The sequence below is a fragment of the Colossoma macropomum genome, unplaced genomic scaffold, assembly GCF_904425465.1.
Source record: "Colossoma macropomum unplaced genomic scaffold, Colossoma_macropomum, whole genome shotgun sequence".
NCBI classification, from domain to species: Eukaryota; Metazoa; Chordata; class Actinopteri; order Characiformes; family Serrasalmidae; genus Colossoma; species Colossoma macropomum.
Genome location: NW_023494810.1, coordinates 16,277,365 through 16,295,836, shown reverse-complemented (window position 1 = coordinate 16,295,836; position 18,472 = coordinate 16,277,365). Strand labels below are relative to the sequence as shown.

Here is an 18,472-nt window from a genome sequence, read left to right as displayed (position 1 = left end):
GGTGATAGGAGCCAGGAACCAGGGGTCACAATATCTACAAGACAAATATAGCCTTTTTGTGTACTATCTAATGAACGTACTTTAAAAATAACCCCATATGCCCATATCAAAACTATCACACATTGCATTTGTAACCATTTATTGTAATAAATTTCTGTGAGGTAGCTTTCAGAAGCATTAAACACTTTGGATGTCTGGTTCCTATAACCAGCACTGTGAACAATTAACTGGGCAAGATTCTCAAGAGGGGTGCATTTCTACATCAAACCACTCTAAATGACTTCCTTTACTTCTTAATTTAAATATGCAGGAGAAATCTGGTGGAATTCCCTTTTAAGCCTTCTCTTTGAGAAATCTTTTATTCACCATAGTTATTGTTGATTACTGCTAAAAAGCTGTGTTCTAGTAATAAAGAGTAATTGGCAGGCAGTTAATTACCAACTATTGGCTTGATAAGGATAAATGAGGTCATAATGGACAGCTGAAATATTGTGTAATAGATTATGATGCATAATATAAAAATAAAAGTGCACTGGAAACTGCTTTATTCACCTGAGTTAATGCTTATTAGAGTTCTAATGAGCAAGTTAATTAGCAACTACTGGATTTGATAAGGCTTGATAAGAACATTACAAGGGCATAATAACATCCCTCTATACTGAAGTATTACCAGAAATCTGCAGATAATGTAAAGAGAAGCTGACATTAAAAAAAAGATATTTTAATAGGACAGCGATGTAATAAACGTTGCCCACTCAGGCAGTATTCTGAGGCAGGAGGCACCCAGTCCGAATGGAATGTTTGTATAAAATGCTGCCTGCTGAGGTTCCTCTGTTTGGCCGTTTTTTGAAGGCTGTAGATATATCCTTTACTGCCTTACATATCCCATAATCCTTTGTGTTCACTTTGATGCGGTTAGAAAGAAATAGCAGAAAACACCAGCTCTGACACAGTGGACAGCACTGCCACTGACTTGTGAGACAGCACAGGCAGCAAGGCATCGAGACAGCTGCCATCAGTTTCAGACACAGCCACTGTGTGTACATCACAGTTGTGATGTCCACTATTATTCTAAAATGGAAAATAGTAAAAATAAAGAAAGATTCTTGGCCTGTATGTACTCTGCTGCCTGTCAGTTAAATGGCCTTGTAATGCTAATTCAGCACTTCCACTCTGGGCCTGGATGTAGTTTAATCGTTATTCTCCCTGACAAACTGAGTCGGGCTGTCAGAACGGAGAAAAGGTGCGCTTTCCCTTTCAACCTATCCACTTTTTAGTGCCTAAACAAAAGCTCTATTATATGAATTTGTATGTCAATCCTACATATTCATTTGAAGGTACAGCCTGGCTTCTCAAGATAAGGTGTGCTCGGCCCCGTTTCTCTTTGTTTTTCTTTACTTTCTCTCCGAGACATTTTCCCTCAGTGACATTTCACTGTGTTCAAAGACAAAGTGCCTTGCTTTTCAGACACTCGTGTTTTTTTTTCTCGTGTCTTCATCTGCAGTTAAAAGCACAAGAGACTAATTAGGTCTTAAAAGTGTCTAAAAGAGCAAGGCATTGTTCCTTACACTTTCCTTCCCTTTGTATCAGGCTTGAGGGAAATTTAAGGGGTTTGCACCCTGCTAAAAAAAAAAAAAACAGTGGAAAGGATGGAACTAGTTTTCCTATTTTTTTTCTTATTTTTTATTTGCATATAAAGAATCATTTAACAGTCACACTTCAGCAATATTTCAGTTCAGTTTTCCCCTTAGCACTAATGTAGTTGATCAGCTTCCACAAATATTTTTGTCTCTGTTAAACATTAGCAGAGCAGGCTGTAAAAAGCATTCTTTATTGCTTATCCTTGATTGAAATGAATGGAAGAAAAAACCTAAATCTTATCACAAATTAAAATTTTGCAAATTTCTGTGAGACACTGTTGTTGCCACCCCTAGAAATTCTTCTGAGTGAAAACTGAAGTATATTCCCATTCATATTTTATGTTTTAAAGTTCACCTGAGCGATTAGAAACTTAAAAGGAACTTAAAAGGCTTGACTTCCTATTTCACTGGGGTATAAATATGAGGTGACACAAATTCCCGATTTTAACAACCTCTCTTCCACTTGGCCTCATCATTTCTCCTCAGTAGAACCCCAGCACTGTTTTAAGGGCTATTCCATTACTTTATTAGCTGAAGCGAAGGGTGTTAGTTGAGCAGCAGTAGAACTTGCCCAGAAATCATTGCGTCCTGATGCATTTCCATTTGCAAACCCCAAAGTAATGGTGGAGAAAGCTGTTTAAAAGCTGTAGTAATAAACTACTTTAAAATGCTTAACATTTCAAAACAATAACATTCGATTTACTGGGCTTTGGGTTACAAACTCCTCCATCTGTTATCCATGATTGCTGATACAACTTTATCACTTTACTCTGCTAGCTGGCTCATTAGCATGCTAAAGTCTACATGGTTTACAAAAACAAAAAGAAAAGCATTACACTGCAGTTCTATCCCTAAGTTTATAGCCAGACAAAACAATTATTCACACATTATGTATGTAATGCTCAAACCTCTTAAAAAAACATAAGCTCACTGAGGCTAACCTGTCAAGGGCAAGTGCATTCCATTGACAAGCTCATTTCCACAATAATTCCACAATAATTAAGACGTTTAAAGCAACTGGACATGTTAACAATCTGTCAGAAGGAGGGTATACGTCTATTTTGACCCCATGGTCAGTGAGGAGGATGGTTTAAGTGGCCAAGGAATCTCAAAGGATCACAGCTTGGGCATTGCAGATGTTAGTTAGGTCATAAAAATAGAGGTTTTTGGCAACACACACCAGAAGTGGGTTTGGTGTAGAAAGATAGCCATGCAGAAGAGTACCTCACCCCCAGTGTGAAGTATGGTGGTGGATCTGAGAAGGTATGGGGCTGTTTTTCTTCCAAAGGCCCTGAACAACCTGTTCAGCTACACATCACTCACTCCATCAAGTACCAGCAGATATTAAATCAAAACCTGACTGCCTCAGTCAGGAAGCTTAAACTGAGCTATTCCAGCAGGACAATGATCCAACACAAAAATGGTTCACTGACTGTAGAATTAAAGTTTTGACATGGTCATCACGGTCCCCTGACTTAAACCCATAATAAGCCTGAGGGATGAGCTGAAGAGGAGACTTCACAAGGGTAGACCTTGGAATCTGAAGGATCTGGAGAGATTCTGTATGTAGCAATGGTCTCAGATCCAGGTGCTCTTCAGCCTCATTAAGCATTATAGGAGAAGACTCTTGAAGGACTGTTGTCTTTCCAAAAGAAAGCTGCCTACAATTCTGGCACACTTAGTTTGAGATAGTCATGATAAGATTGTTTTTTCTTTCAGTCATTGTACTTCAAATAAAGGCTAGATTTTGTATAATTTAAATGAAAGATGAACAGGATAAAGAATGTTTTTACAGCTTGTTTTGGTCATGTTCACCAGGGGTGCCAACATTTTGGAGGACTACACAGATCTAGTGTCCAAAGGTTTCCTTCTTTAGTTTTCATTACTCACTTGTGTTAATTCTCTTCAAGTTCTTAAGTAATTTCAAATAGACTTGCTTATGTAGTTTCAAACCTGTTACCTGTCTTGGGTCTTTCTAGGGGCCATTAAGAGGAAAGTGGAGCTGGACTGGGGTACGGAGGATACAGAGTATCTGCAGAAGGTGGAGCTGCACTGTGAGGGAGCGCTGAACGAGATCAGACCTGACATAATCGTCTACAACGCAGGCACAGACGTGCTGGACGGAGATCCACTCGGAGGCCTGGCCATTTCCCCACAGGTATGGCTCCTGATCTCTCAGCCACAGCGACACTAGACTTTCACAGTTTGCACTGCTTTCAGAAATGGGCGGGAACGAGGCTGGTCCAGAAAATTGGTGATGGGGGAAAAAAGCCCTGTTTGTGCAGCTAACTCGCCAATCATAAACAGTCACGACACAAAACTGAACATAATTACATCAGATAACTACATACTCGTGGGAAAATAGTACTGCGCTCTGAGTTGCCCCAAAAAGTGTAGATAATTGGCATGGTTGCTGGCAGTGAGGTGAGGTGTACAATTAGCAAGCTGGTTTATTCACTTACCATAAGCTGTAAAAACACCAGATTGAACGATATACGTGACACAGCACAGTACTGCACACTAATCTGTAGCAAAAAAGTGTAGAGAACTGGAGTGGTTGATGGCAGTGAGGACCTGTGTGCAGATGAAGTTAGCCATGGAGCTAACATAGTAGTTAGCAAGCTGGCTACCTCATCTAAAACAAACAGTAAAACCCCAAAGGTAAGTATAAATAAATAATAAATCAATAAATAATACAGTCTCCCATCTACGTTTTCCTCAGTCTCCTCAGTTTTGGAGGTTCAGTGCTAAGAAGTTCACAAGTAAAGCAGATGTTTGAGCTGCTGTGATGATGTAGTTGATTAGGTGGTTCTTTGTTGGTGTTGAGGAGGCATCAGTATGCTTTAAGCATTCACACTACACACCCTGAGATGCATTAGACCCCCTTCAAACCTCTACTTAGTAATGTCCATTTGTGATTGGTGACCCAAGACTCATGTTAATGCCAGGTGTGAATGGAGCCGCTGAAGGGTTCTGCTTTGTTGGCTCTGCTTGGCACTTTGGTTTATTTTTATTTTAAATGTTCAAATAATCGATCACTCATTTTTCTTTCAGGTTGCAGAAATTTACCACAAACCTACTCAAAATGGCTATTACTATTCTCCTTATCAACTAGACATAACCAGTAGATTGCAGATGGATTTTGGGTACACTTAACAGTTTAGCAGTAACTAACTAATTCACGAACTATAAACAGTAAAACACACAAGTATAAAGATAGTCAGGCTATAGCAGGGGTGCCAAACTGAGTTCCTTCCAGGCCACGGCTCTGCAGAGTTTAGCTTTCTGTCTATTAAAAACACCTTGATACAACTTATTAGTAGGGCTGGGACCACTTATCGATTTATCTGTTATTCTCAGTTTCTTCCATGAGTATATTTTATTGATTTTTTCTTCCCTTTTGTATGCATGAATGTTCTGTGCTCCAAACCATTATCAGTTATTTTATATCACACTGAAGCCTTCACATTACGTCCAGTGGGCTTTTTAATTTAATACTGAGAATGTAGGAAGAAGATGAAAATGAGCAGTGCAACAGTGAATAAGTTATAATTTTTCTTGTAGCCAGATACAGACATGCAGCCTGGGGAGTTCCACCATGAGCTTAAGCTCTGCAGCGGCACTGTCAATGTGTATGAGAGAAACCATGATCTCTGAAGTGAAAGCTGAAATTAGTGTTGTTTGTTTTCAAAACAGTTTTTCTTTTGCCTAAAGGCTTTGTCATCCCATCTAGCACACATGAAATCTGTCCAAAATATACAGAATATGTAACTGCAAAAAAATCTGTTTTAACATAATGAAAAAACATATTTATCCATAACTGTGATTATCAATTTATTTGTAACGAGCAAGACCTTCATGACTGTTAGAAGAGGGAAAATGAGGGAAATGAGGGACAATTTCTGCAGAGCTGTGGCCTGGAAGAACCCAGTATCACCCTCCTGGGCTAGACCATTTAAACCAGCCTCTGGACTGACAGCACCATGCAGTCTTACTTTTATGTTTTCATTTATTGCTGGGTTGGGAATAATTATAAAAATGTTGTGCCTAGAATTAGGCTTCCTCCAAAGCAGTTGTTCTATTGGTCAACGATGTAATTCTGCTAAAGCTGAATTTGAAATGAAGGTGTACAAATAAAATTCCACTACTGGAACTCTGACATGAAACTCTTATGAGAATTTCCACTGAAATTAATGTAATGGTCACTTGTGAAATTTTGCTGTCAAAATTTTCTGTGACCGGGTGGTTCTAATCCTGGATCTTTTGCTCTTGCCTGGTCGGCTCCTGTAGCCCCATCAATAATCTCATGAATCAGTTAGTCAGGTATGTCATGCAGAATGCAGAGCCCAGGGATATGGACTACTTTATTTGGAGGATTTTTAGGGAGCCTGAGGGAGTGATGTTAGTTCACAACAGCGTGATATTGAGTTGAGTGTGTTGTGGTATGGATTTATACATGAGGACAAGCTCCTCTATACCAAGCATATTTCACAAACACTAACAGTCAAATATACTACACATTTCAGTACATTGGGTGTAACTGTTTTCTTTTCATATCTGACAATGTTTTATGTCATTATAGTACTTTTTCAAGTTTATTACAATGTACAAAACAAATGTCAAAGTCAAATAATTCAATTAAAAAGCATCTATAAATGTTAGATTCCTCAGAATATCTTGCTTGTTTTAATAACAGCTTAAATGACAAGACAGTCCAAGAAATTGTAGACACTTTTCAATCAGCTTAAGGATGAGGACTCTTGAACTGAATCCTCAAGCCTCAATTGTGTTCAGTTAGCCTAAATCTGATTTATTTGCATATCAGTTTGAAATCTGATTGTTTCTATGAAATTTGAACAGTCACATGGAATCAGATGTTTACCATATTTATATTTCTCAAAACCCCTTTTATTTGATTTCATTTTTTTTTCCTCATTAGACATGATGGATATTTGCCAACAGCCTTTGTAGTGATGAAAGTCTTGAGTAGATACCTGTGTAATAAAGAATACTCATGGGGCTCCCAAGTGCTGCAACTATCTAAGCTTTAGCCCTCATTGGGAGATCGCGAGTTTGATCCTCGGTGATGCCACAGCCATCCATGGCCGGGAGTCCAAAACAGTATAACTGGCCTTGTTCTCTCTGGCTGGGTAGGATGGTCCTCCTCTCCTATCTGCCCGATGCTATGCAACATGTGCCTCATGTGTTAGCTGACGTAACAGAATTGGCAGTTAGTGTCTTCCTCAAGTGTGTCAAGCTGTCAAATGATGTTGGGTTAGCGGCAGTTTGAAAGCTTCACGTGTTTAATTTATACAGCACCTTCCTCAAACTCAAGGACACTTCACAACAATAACAAAACAACACCACAAACAAACATATACACACAGTTCCCCAGCTGGCAGGTGGAAAACTCTGGTGAAAACTCAAGAGGAAACTAGATCGTGGAATAAATCCTTAAAGTAAACTCTTTAGCCGAGGTGTACACTCTCACAACTGGGCCTAGGAAACATTATCCTGGAAAGAAACAGTCCAGAGTCAGGTAATCCTAAATAGTAATAATGAATAAACAGTTTCAGTTATGCAGTAAACACCCTGGACTAAGACCAGACTATATTATAGTACTGTGCATAAGTCAAAGACCACCCTTTATTTATTTCATTCAAATCAAAAAGGCAATTAAGTACGAGTTGTTGATTTTTTCAGGAGATATTTCTGAGGGGATTAGATACAGTGCCCTCTGCAAATATTGGCACCCGTGGTAAACATGGAAAAATGGGCTGTAAAAAAACATTCTTTATTGCTTAACCTTTGGCCTTTCATTCATAAAATATTAACAAATATAATCTTTATTTGAAGTACAATGATCATAGAAAAAACTAAATCTTATCATGAAATATTTTTCTCAAATCATGTGCCATAATTGTTGGCACCCCTTCATTTAATACTTTGTGCAGCCTCCATTTGCAAAGGTAAAGCTCTGAGTCTTCTCATACAGTGAGACTGGAAAATACATGGCAAAGGATCTGACACCATTAATCCAAACAGAACCACTCCAGATTGTCCAGATCCTCCTTTAGATTCCTTGGAATCTCCTCTTCAGGTCATTCCACATGTTTTCTATGGGGTTTAGGTCATGAGACTGGGTCATGGCAAAACCTTGATTCTGTGGTCAGTGAACCATTTTTCTGTTGATTTTGAGGTGTGCTTTGGATCTTTATCCTGCTGGAAGATCTAACAATAGCCCAGTTTAAGCTTAATGGCTGAGGCAGTCAGGTTTTCAATATCTGCTGTACCATGTATTCAAATAAGCTGCCCAGGGTATTTGGAAGAAAAACAGGCCCACAACATCACAGATCCACCACCATACTTCACAGTGGGGATGAGGTACTTTTCTCCATGGCTGTCTTTGTGTCTACGCCAAACTCATCTCTGGTGTTTGTTGCCAAAAACCTCTATTTTGGTCCCATCTGACCATCAGTCCCACTGAAAGTTCAAGTAATGTCTGGCAAACTGTAGGAGATTGAGTTTGTTGGTCCTTGACAGCAGAGGCTTTCTTGTGGCAACCACCTCAAACAGCTTGTAGTTATGTGGGTGGCGTCTGATTTTAGTTTGGAAGATGTTCTGACCCCAAGATCCGGCAATTCCCCAGCTGTGATCTTTAAAGACTCTTTGGCCACTTGAAGCATCCTCCTCACTTTTTGTGGGGTCAGTACAGACAGACAGGTTTTCTTGTAGCCTTTTCATGTTTGGGCAACTCTCTGGTCTACACTCTTAAAAAAAGATGTTTTTAGTAAAGAAAATGGTTCTATATAGCACCAAAAAGGGTTCCACTATTGTTACAAGTCAAATAACCCTTTTTCAGTACTTAAACAGAACTATATAGAAGATTGTAGTAATGGATGTCTGAAGGAATTTGGCCTGTGTGTCACCTCATATCTAAATCCCAGTGAAACAGGAAATCATGGCTGACCATTTCAGTGTTCCTAGGCACTCAGGTGAACTTTAAAACATAAAGTATGAAAGGAAATATAGTTCAATTACATTTCACACATTATAATTTCTAGGGATGCAAACACTTGTGGCACACATAGACATGATAAAAAATTATCATGAGATTTAAGCTTTCCGTTCAATCATTGTACTTCAAATAAAGGTGGATTTTTGTTAATAATTAGAATAAAAAGGTTAAAAAGATTCTTAAATTGACAATTACTTTCTTTAACTCTAAACCCTGGCTCTAATCCTAACCTCAAACTTAACCTCAACCCAAAACCTAAACCCAACCCTCACCCTGGTCCTAGCCCTAACCCTGATCCTAATCCTAACCCTCATCCCACCACTGTTTAGAATCAAATGAGTTCTAACAGATAGTTCGTTAACAATTTGAACATGTGTAGATAATCTATAGGGGGCATCTGGTTTTTTTCTTGACACTGAAAAATGAATTACTTAATGGCCATTTTGTCTGGAAAGCAAATAAAAGAAGGGTGTTGTTTGACTTTTGCTCAATATTGTACACAGGGCTTAACTAGGTTCAGGTAGGATTAAATAAAAGACCATAAGGTACAAGTGAATAAAAGCACCCACCAAGCTTCTGTGCATCAACCAAAACAAAAACAAATGGCAGAGAGGAGATTCAGCAGACCAGGCTGCAGTGTCAAAGGAAAAGAAAAACATGAAAACTGAATACAAAGTCATCAAAGATGCAAACAATAGCGGTGGGACGGGTCAGATTTCTTGTTCCTTGTACAGCTGAACAGCATTCTGGGAGATGAGCCAAGCATTGGCTATCATTGATGGCTAAAAATATTAGGCAAATACTTCATTACTGTAGCTATTTGGATAAGAACATGTAGATCTGAACTGCTCACTCTGAAAGAACACTGAGGACGGGTCAGTCCTAAAGGTCATATTTCAAAAGCAAATAAGAATTGCCCTATCTATGCTCCACCCACTGTGTAGCTACTGTTGCTTTACAGAATATTTGGTAAAAATTCCATTCGACATGATGAAACGTTGCATACAACTCACACACACACACACACACACATCATCTAAACCGCTTATCCTTCTGGGTTGTGGTGGGATGCGGAGCCTATCTCAGCTGTTGCATACAACTCACAATATGTAAATCAAATCTTTAGATCCCAGTGAAAACATGCCAAGCCACATAGGTGAAGATTAATCAGTCATGGCTGTTTGCTGTGGCTGTAAGGCAGAATGAGATTATACAACAAAAACAGTACACCTGTGTGAGGGGTGGAAATAACAAAAAATAGCTGTTGATAAAATGCATGTGAATATACATTTAATTTAAAACCACACTCTAAATGTAGATATTTTGACAAAAGAGTTGTTTGCTACAGTTTCAAATTAGATTTAATGAGGTTTTTACCAGTCTTCTGTAAAACATGTCCAAGCTCTTAACAGTAGCTACAATAAAAACACAGTTGTGGGCAAAGTATGGGTGGAATAATGAATAGCTCATTTATTCTCAGGTGGATGAAAAAGAGGACAATCAGTCTCATCCTCTTGAACTGACCATCAGCAAAGACAAACACAAAGGCAACCTCGAAAATGATGGTAATTGAAATGGTTTCCCCTTGAAATGCTTGCAAGCACATAAAAGGGCTTTCCTTCTGTATTCTCTAGCATTTGTTTGATTTCATAACAGCTGTAATGCACAGCAGTATAGACAAAATGAATATTATGTTACAGTCATATGCAAAGGTTTGGGTGTCCCTGATCAAAGTTTTGTTGATTTTCACTGTGTTCTCTGTAGAGGATGTGTTAACAAAACATGCTATCTGACATTTGCATATGACTGTGAGGTGTAAATATTGCTTTTTTTAATCTACTGGCACAGGTCATACCTGTGTCTGTTTCTATTGTTGTTTTGTTGTTTAAGGTACATTACATACTAATTGAAGTGCAATAAATTAGATAAGCTCTGTTCAAACTGGGTTAGTTTTACCTGGGGAGGTGCTTTAATTTAAGTGACTGTGAAAATCTTTGATTTTAATCCAGTATGATATGCAAAGTCAACGTTTTTTAGTCAAAGTCTGCTTTGTAATAATTCCGCTAATTGACAGTTTGCAAAATTCTAGCAAGTTGTGTTTCCTTTGGTTCCTGTCACTGTATTTTCAGCTCAAGCGCCCTGATAGCAACTTGTGCTAGAAGACTCAAAATTTCAATAGCACAAAGGATAATTAAGCACACAGAGGAGTATGTTTGAAAACAATACATTTAACTTACAACCCTGTTTCCAAAAGAGTTGGGATGCTGTGCAAAATGTAAATAAAAACAAAATGCAAAGATGTCCGAATAATTTAAATCCTATATTTATAAAATAGTAAAAAAATTGTTTAGTAAAATAGGCATCATATCAAATGTTGAATCTGAGAAATTTTATTGTTTTTTGGAAAATATATGCCCATTTTGAATTTGATGCCAGCAACATGTTTCAAAAAAGTTGGGACGGGGGTATGTTTACCACTGTGTTTCATCACCTCTTCTTTTAACAGCACTCTGTAAGTGTTTGAGAACTGAGGAACTGCTAATGGTTACAAAGTGAAATGTTCTTACTTCTTGCTTGATACAGGATTTCAGCTTCTTAACAGTTCCAGGTCTCCTTAGTCATATTTTTCATTTCATAATGTATCACATGTTTTCAATGGGTGACAGGTCTGGACTGCAGGCAGGCCAGTTTAGCAGAGTCATACTGTTGTAATACATGCAGATTGTGGTTTGGCATTGTCTTGCTGAAATAAGCAAAGCCTTCCCTTAAAAAGACGTCATCTGGATGGCAGCATATGTTGCTCCAAAACCTGCATATATCAGCATTAATGGTCCCTTCACAGATGTGCAAGTCACCCCTGCCATGTCACTAATGCACCGCCATAACATCCCAGATGCTGGCTTTTGAACTGTGTGCTGATAACAAGCCTGATGGTCTTAAGCCCAGAGGATGCAGTGTCCATGATTCCAGAAAGAATTTCAAATTTTGGTTCGTCAGACCACAGGACACTTTTCCACTTCACCTCAGTCCATTTTAAATTAGCTTGAGCCCAGAGAACATGGCGGCGTTCTTGCTATAAAGTTCTTTGTTATTCTTGAATTGTTGCACTATTTGTCTGTGCGGTCTTTCACAGAGTGGTGAACCCCTCCCCATCTTAACTTGTGAAAGACTCAACCTCTCTGAGATGCTTGTTTTATAGGCAATCATGTTGCTGACCTGTTGCCATTTAACCTAATTAGTTGTGAGATTTTCCACTAGATGTTTTTTAGCATTACACAACTTAACACAACAGTCTTTTTTTTGCCCCATCCCAACTTTGCTGAAACATGTTGCTGCCATCAAATTCAAAATGGGCAGATATTTTATATATAAAATTTACCAGTTTCAACATTTGATATGTTGTCTTTATACTATTTTCAATTAAATATAGGGTTTAATTGATTTGAACATCATTGCATTCTGTTTTTATCTTCTTTTTGCACAGCGTCCAGTTTTGATAATGGGGTTGTATATTCTATATCACAAGGTTGGAGTTGCTACTTTAAAAGTAGGTGACATAAGACTGTACGCAGAACAATGACTTTCTAGCATATTCAGATCTACTTAGAAGCAAAAATGTGGGATTGTAAGTTTAGAATGTGCTGTGTCAACAAATCTACAACTTGTTTCAATGAATTATGAATGAGAAATAATTGCTATATAATTATAACATGCATTTAAGATATGCAGCGATAACGGCAACTTCTAAAGGCTGATGTTAGCACGTTTAGCATGGCTCACTTGTTGCTCTTTGAAAAAAACAAACAAACAAACAAACAAAATGTTCTAAACTTTCAGGCCATGCCACATTTGTTTTTGTATGTAGAAGATGACAGACTTTCTAATGATTTGAATCTGTTCTTTCCCTCTCTCAGGGCATTGTGAAGAGAGATGAAATCGTCTTCAGGGCGGCGCGGAGGAGAGGGATCCCCATCCTGATGGTGACGTCAGGGGGCTACCAGAAGAAAACAGCTCGCATCATCGCTGACTCCATCCTAAACCTGCACAGGCAGCGTCTGATTGGTGGAGAGGTGCTGGATGGGGCGGGGCCTTCCATGGTGCCGGTCATGATGAGCAAGTCTGTTTCATCAGGGTCTACCCTCAATGCCATCTGACACCTCCTGATGAGCTTTGATTGGTTAATTTGTTTAACACATTAATCTCCAGGCTTATTACCCAGTTATTAATCTAAAAGCAATAGGCAAAACAAATCAAACGTATATTTGCGTAATGTTTGGTGAAAGAAGCTTCTTTAGCAAGTCTGTTTGAGAACACTTAACAGGCCATCATGGTCAGAAGCAAGGGTACGATGATTTAAGCATGCACGGTGCTAACTGGTGGGCTATTCATTGTTAGCTACATAGCCGTATAGCTCCAGTGCCAAACTAAAGAAGCAAGCTACAGACACCAAATGTGTCTTGGCTGTTCAACTACATTTAAGGTAATTATATAAACTGTATACATTTGATTTTTTTTTGCCAGACTATGGCTATTAAGCTTATTATACTTACAACTATGAAATATCTTTTGGTAATGGTACTTTATGGTACTAAAATGTAAGCTATGTAGTACTAAGAGTGAGGAATTGTTTCCAGGAGTTTAATGAGTTAACAGTGGTAGTCATTTTCATTCAGTAACAGAAGCATTTAGGCCTGAGTTAGATGAGGAAGATGTGAAATGTTAGATGTGTGACAGTTAGACGACGATGATTGGCCTAAACTCTTAAACCGCTTCAGCCTATGGTGCATTACTGTATAGTACATTAACTATGGATCAAACCTTTTTAGAATGTTTTATTTCTTTACTTTGGTACTTTATACAATGCTTATTTGCACATTATATCTTTGGGAATTCCACCTTAACCAATAAGGACAAAAGCCAATACAATTTGAAAGGAAATTTTAATTTTTTTGTCCATTGAGAAATTCTAAATTTACTGCTCTACCAAAATTTCTTCATTTCCAAATTAGGTGGTACCTCTATGGTTATGTCATTAATTTACTCATAGATTCCTGTCATTCTCTTGGTCTAATGTTTATCTCTAAGACTAAAATAAAGCTCCTTACAATTGAATAATTCTTAGATTTTAATTAGTGCTACCATAGTGTTAATGTTAACCTTAAATTATGTCCTGATGTTTTCTAGAAGCATCTTGTAGTGACCATTTAAAGGGGGATTCTCACAATTTTTCAAAAATTCAATTTTTGAGATGCAAAATCATTCAGAGTGGTTTGATGTGAAGTGGTTCATTGCAGAGAAACTTACCAACTTTGATTTCTTTGGAACAGTGGTGATAGGAACAAGGGGTCATGATGTGTACAACACAAATATAGTAATTTTACATACAGTACTTTACACAACCCCCAGTGGATCTATATGTAATGTTGATAAGGGTAAACTAGAGGTAAATCTGAAAATAAAAATAAAAATAAAAAAATTTAATCTCAAAACTGTCATAAAACAATGTCTCAGGCATCGGGCAGTGTATCCATAACCATTTTGTGTAATAACTTTATGTAATGTAGCTTTGAGATATTAAACATTGTAGACATTTTGTTCCATGAACATTTCTGACTTGGCAGTTTTCTCTGGAATGGCATATACACCACTCTGACTTTTTATACACCTTAATAATGATTTTAATTCTGCAGAATATTAGAGAAATGTGTGGAATTCCTTTTTTAGGGAAGTAGGTAGTATTTGGCAACACTGTATGTCAAGACAAGGACTGCTGTGAATGTGAGTGATAGTCTTTAGATTAGGAATGGGCGATACAACAATGTAATATTCTTCAAGACATCTTCGAGAGAGTCCTGACATTCAAGTCTGGTTCTAGAGCAATTTAAAAAAAGGCCTTGTCATCCATCTAGACATGATCTTGGAGGAATAAAAGGAAGCAAGTCAAGAAGCTATTCATGACCAGGTAAAAAATATTAGGAGTGAATTGCTTCCTACCCCACCATGGGCTCAATTCAGTAGTCAGATTCTTATCAATGAGTTAATAAGCACTTTATTGGTTTGGCTTTGTGGGTCTGACCCAATGTAACCCTCAAAAAGGGAAATGAATTGCACTTAATTAGTTGAAATGCACAGTAATGACCTGACCGGTGAACCCAATGTCTTTTGGTCTTCAAAAGTCTCTATATTACACTCCCACAGCGGTGTGATGAAGCAGATAAGGATATGATACAGCTTGAACGTGCTGTTCAACTGAAGTGCATGGCTGACTTCTCAGACATTTGACTTTTTTCAAGTCTTCATTTAAAAGGTGTCCTCCTTTAATGAGGACCATTGCAGGCCCGTTGACGTGGGTGGACCTCAGGGAGCCGTGCCCATCCAATTAGACTGCTAGGCCCATCCAAAAATAATCTGGTTGGCATATGATTTATATAAGGATTTTTTTTTTGTGAATTTGTCACAAATTAAATAATGGATTGATGGGCTCTTCCATCCAACAACGATTCGAGTACATGTACATTAGGCACTAAAACTTTTGCATATGGCTGTATATCCACCTACTTAGTTTACAGCACTTTAGCTCCACCCACTCAGCCTGAAGTTAGAGGGATTGTTTCAACACACACTGCTTTTTGAATGAGGTGCTATACAGGGCAGCCAATCAGAACAGCTCATTTACATGCATCAGTTTTAAAAGCACAGTAATAAAAACATTCAAAGGGATAAAGAGAGGTTGGAAAAGTTGGTCATGTAAAAATCAATTCCAACTCTTTTTTTGTACATAAAACTCCACAAATGACATAAATGGAATTAAATACTGGAAAAATTTAAGATATCAGGCCTCTAATACACTACACTGTAACTAAACCTGTGGTTAAGTGGCTTATAAGCTGGAGATTCATTAACATTCTTTGCTGTCCCACAGAAACCCTATTGCCCGGTTTATGACTTGGTTTTGGGAGATGGTGTGTAGGCCGTTAGAGCTCTAAGCTCCCACCCTACTCCACACCTCCCCCAGCAAGCCTTAAGCAAGTCCTCCCTCCTCATTCACCTCAACCCACTATCCATTCTGAGACATCTAGCAGTGAGGGAATATGAATTACAGGTGCGCATTCCTCATAGGTCATGCCTTTATCTCCTTAAAGCTGCTTGTGGCCTCTCCTGACCAGATGCAGCTGTTTACAGCCAGGAAGAGTTCATCCGAGTTTACCGCTCACAAACTGCCTCTAGCCTGAGGGAAGCCGACAACCTAATAATCACAAAACTTAAGAGTTTAACAAGACCGAAAGCACTCGACTGGGTAAGACATTTCCTCTTTCTTAGATGTAAAAGTTTCAGAGCGGTTATTTTTTTTATTTTTTTTTTTAAAGAGGTCCTTTTGTGTCTCCTGTCTTTTTGCTTTAATGCTCTGTTGCCGGAGGGAGCTTGGTAATAGCTCCTAATGAGTGTGATAAGACTGTGCACTCAAAGGGATGTGTACGAGGCCAAGATGAAAGATGCAAAGCCTTTAGGCGAGCCTTCAGCCTGATAGATTTATAATGGATTTCTGCAGTGAGATAGCAAAGACTGATTAGTTAGCACTTAGATGAGGAGGGAATGAAGGTGCTAGATTCAATACTTTATATGTGACCTTTCAGGTGTCATTTGGATGGACAGGTCAATAATAGCATCATTAGCAGTGTGTAATAATGATCATTAATGCCATCTTTCTTTATGAATAAGGTCTTACAACAGAGTTGTACGATGAAGTTGTGAAGTTATGCAGTGTTTATTTTCACTTTACCTGATCTAAAATTCAATTATAATGAAAAAAGTAAAGCACTGGACTATTATAAGTCCTTGAAAAAATTACAAATTACTGTCCTATCGAAATTTCTGACATTTGGTTGGACATGTCCTTATGTAATAATGGTAATCACTTTATTTAAAGGAACACATAGTGGGGGTTTATCAAGTTCTTGTTTGTTCAGTAAAGCCTATATTTGACACTTCTGTATGGTTTATGTACTATGCATTAAGTTTTATTCATTATGACCTGCATTAGTATGTAACTGGAGGTCTGTTAGGTGAAAATCACTATGAATTTCATTATTAGTTAAAGGGGAATTCCACCAAATTTCAGAATTTCTGGATAATTCAGTCATCAAGATGTAAACAAAGACATGTAGAGTGGTTTGATGTATAATGCGCCATTCTAAAGAAACTGACTGGGTCAGAAGTGTGGTGATGATAGGAACCAGAAGCATCTGAAGCATTTAATGGCTCTAAAAGCTACCTCTCAATGCTTTTAGAGGCATTATTTCAAATCTATTACTTGAAATAGCTACGAATATACTGCCCGAGTTTTATCATGTATTCCTGGGGGAAGGTGCATGCAGCTAGTTGTAAGACAAAGTAGTCCCAATTATTTTTTTTTAACCCTTTACCATCTGTTTTACCTTTCTCAACATTTACATATAAAAACTCTGAGAGGAGCCCACTGGGAGCCACTGCTCTCTGTGAAGTGAGGCATATCGTATAAAAGTCTAGAAATAAGGTAATTCATTTTGTAATATTCTTACAACAGTCTCAAATATGATAAATATATGATATATTGACTAGCTTTAAGATGTGTCTTGTCAAAAATATCATTTTTTGCAGTCTTTACTGTATATCCATAATGCTAGTTGACCCTGACAATATAACCTGTTATGAATACTACTTATTAAAGCAGTAAGAACATCAGCACATGGAGGTAATGGGAGGGAATGGTGGATAACATGGCTACAGTGTTTGGGATTTTTGAACTATAGAATTAAAACAAAACAGATTAGGATGTTTCTGAAATCCCAGACCTCCCATTATGTACTAATATGTGTAGTGATACATAAAGCCTAATGCAAAGTAAATAAACAATACAGAAATGTCAAATTTGGGTTCTGAGCAATGAACAAGACATCAATAAACCCCCAATATGTGTTACCTAAAATAAACCAATATCATGTTAATTAATCTAATCTTTCTCTGTGAATTCTAAGGTCTTACAAAGGACTTGTATTACTTTTTTTTTCTTTATTGATGTGGGTGATGTGTTTTTATTTATCCATAAGAATATAATCGAAACTGATTTCTGCACTAATTCTCCTCTCAGGGGAGCTTAATCCAACATGTTTGGGTGTGCAAGTTTTATGTGGTTCAATACTCATGTACTTCATTACTGTACTGTTTCCATGCATTACACATCGTGGCACCTTGTAAACAATTAACAAAAGTGCCAAATATGATATTTTATTTATGGATTCATGATTTTTTGTTTTTGTACCTGGCATTAACATTTATACCACTTCTATGTGAGAATGGGGCAAATAAATCAAACCTAATTATACGATTACGCTTGACATTGTGTGAGCTTGTGTTAGCCGTTAGCAATGATTTATGTTGGCTCTTTCTCTATTAGCTTGCCACCTCCAAATACATCCACCTTTATTGTTTGAAAGCTTCTCCACTCCTGAAGAATGTGATTAATGATGAGAGCACTCGTCTTCTGAGCAGGGCGAGAAAACGGGCTATACTATTTATCATCATTTCTTCCCACCATGTCTTTGTTAGCCTGTTTTGCGTTCAAGTGCAAAAGCACATATCATACATTTCCACTGATGAGGATTAATTGATAGGATGCAGATGGAAGTGCTGTGGAGTGAAACTTGAGATGCTCCCATCAGCAGATATGAGAGTATAACTAGTTTGTTGTGTGTTGAGAAATTTGCAGGCAGGCAGTAGAACACGAGAGTGCCGCCTTCAGCTCTTGCCTGCAGCCAAATCACGGCCATGCTGTTAT

General features: G+C 37.9%; 1 protein-coding gene across 1 annotated transcript in view; it reads left to right on the top strand.

Moving 5' to 3' along the window:
- The window catches only part of hdac11 (histone deacetylase 11), a 69,436-nt gene extending 51,411 nt beyond the window's left edge, over positions 1–18,025 (top strand). Inside the window, exons 10-11 of the mRNA XM_036559045.1 lie at positions 3,620–3,798; positions 12,573–18,025. Coding sequence (XP_036414938.1) covers positions 3,620–3,798; positions 12,573–12,812 — 419 coding nt within the window. The 3' untranslated portion in view covers positions 12,813–18,025. The remainder of the gene's footprint in view (positions 1–3,619; positions 3,799–12,572) is intronic.
- Positions 18,026–18,472: the final 447 nt, after the last annotated feature.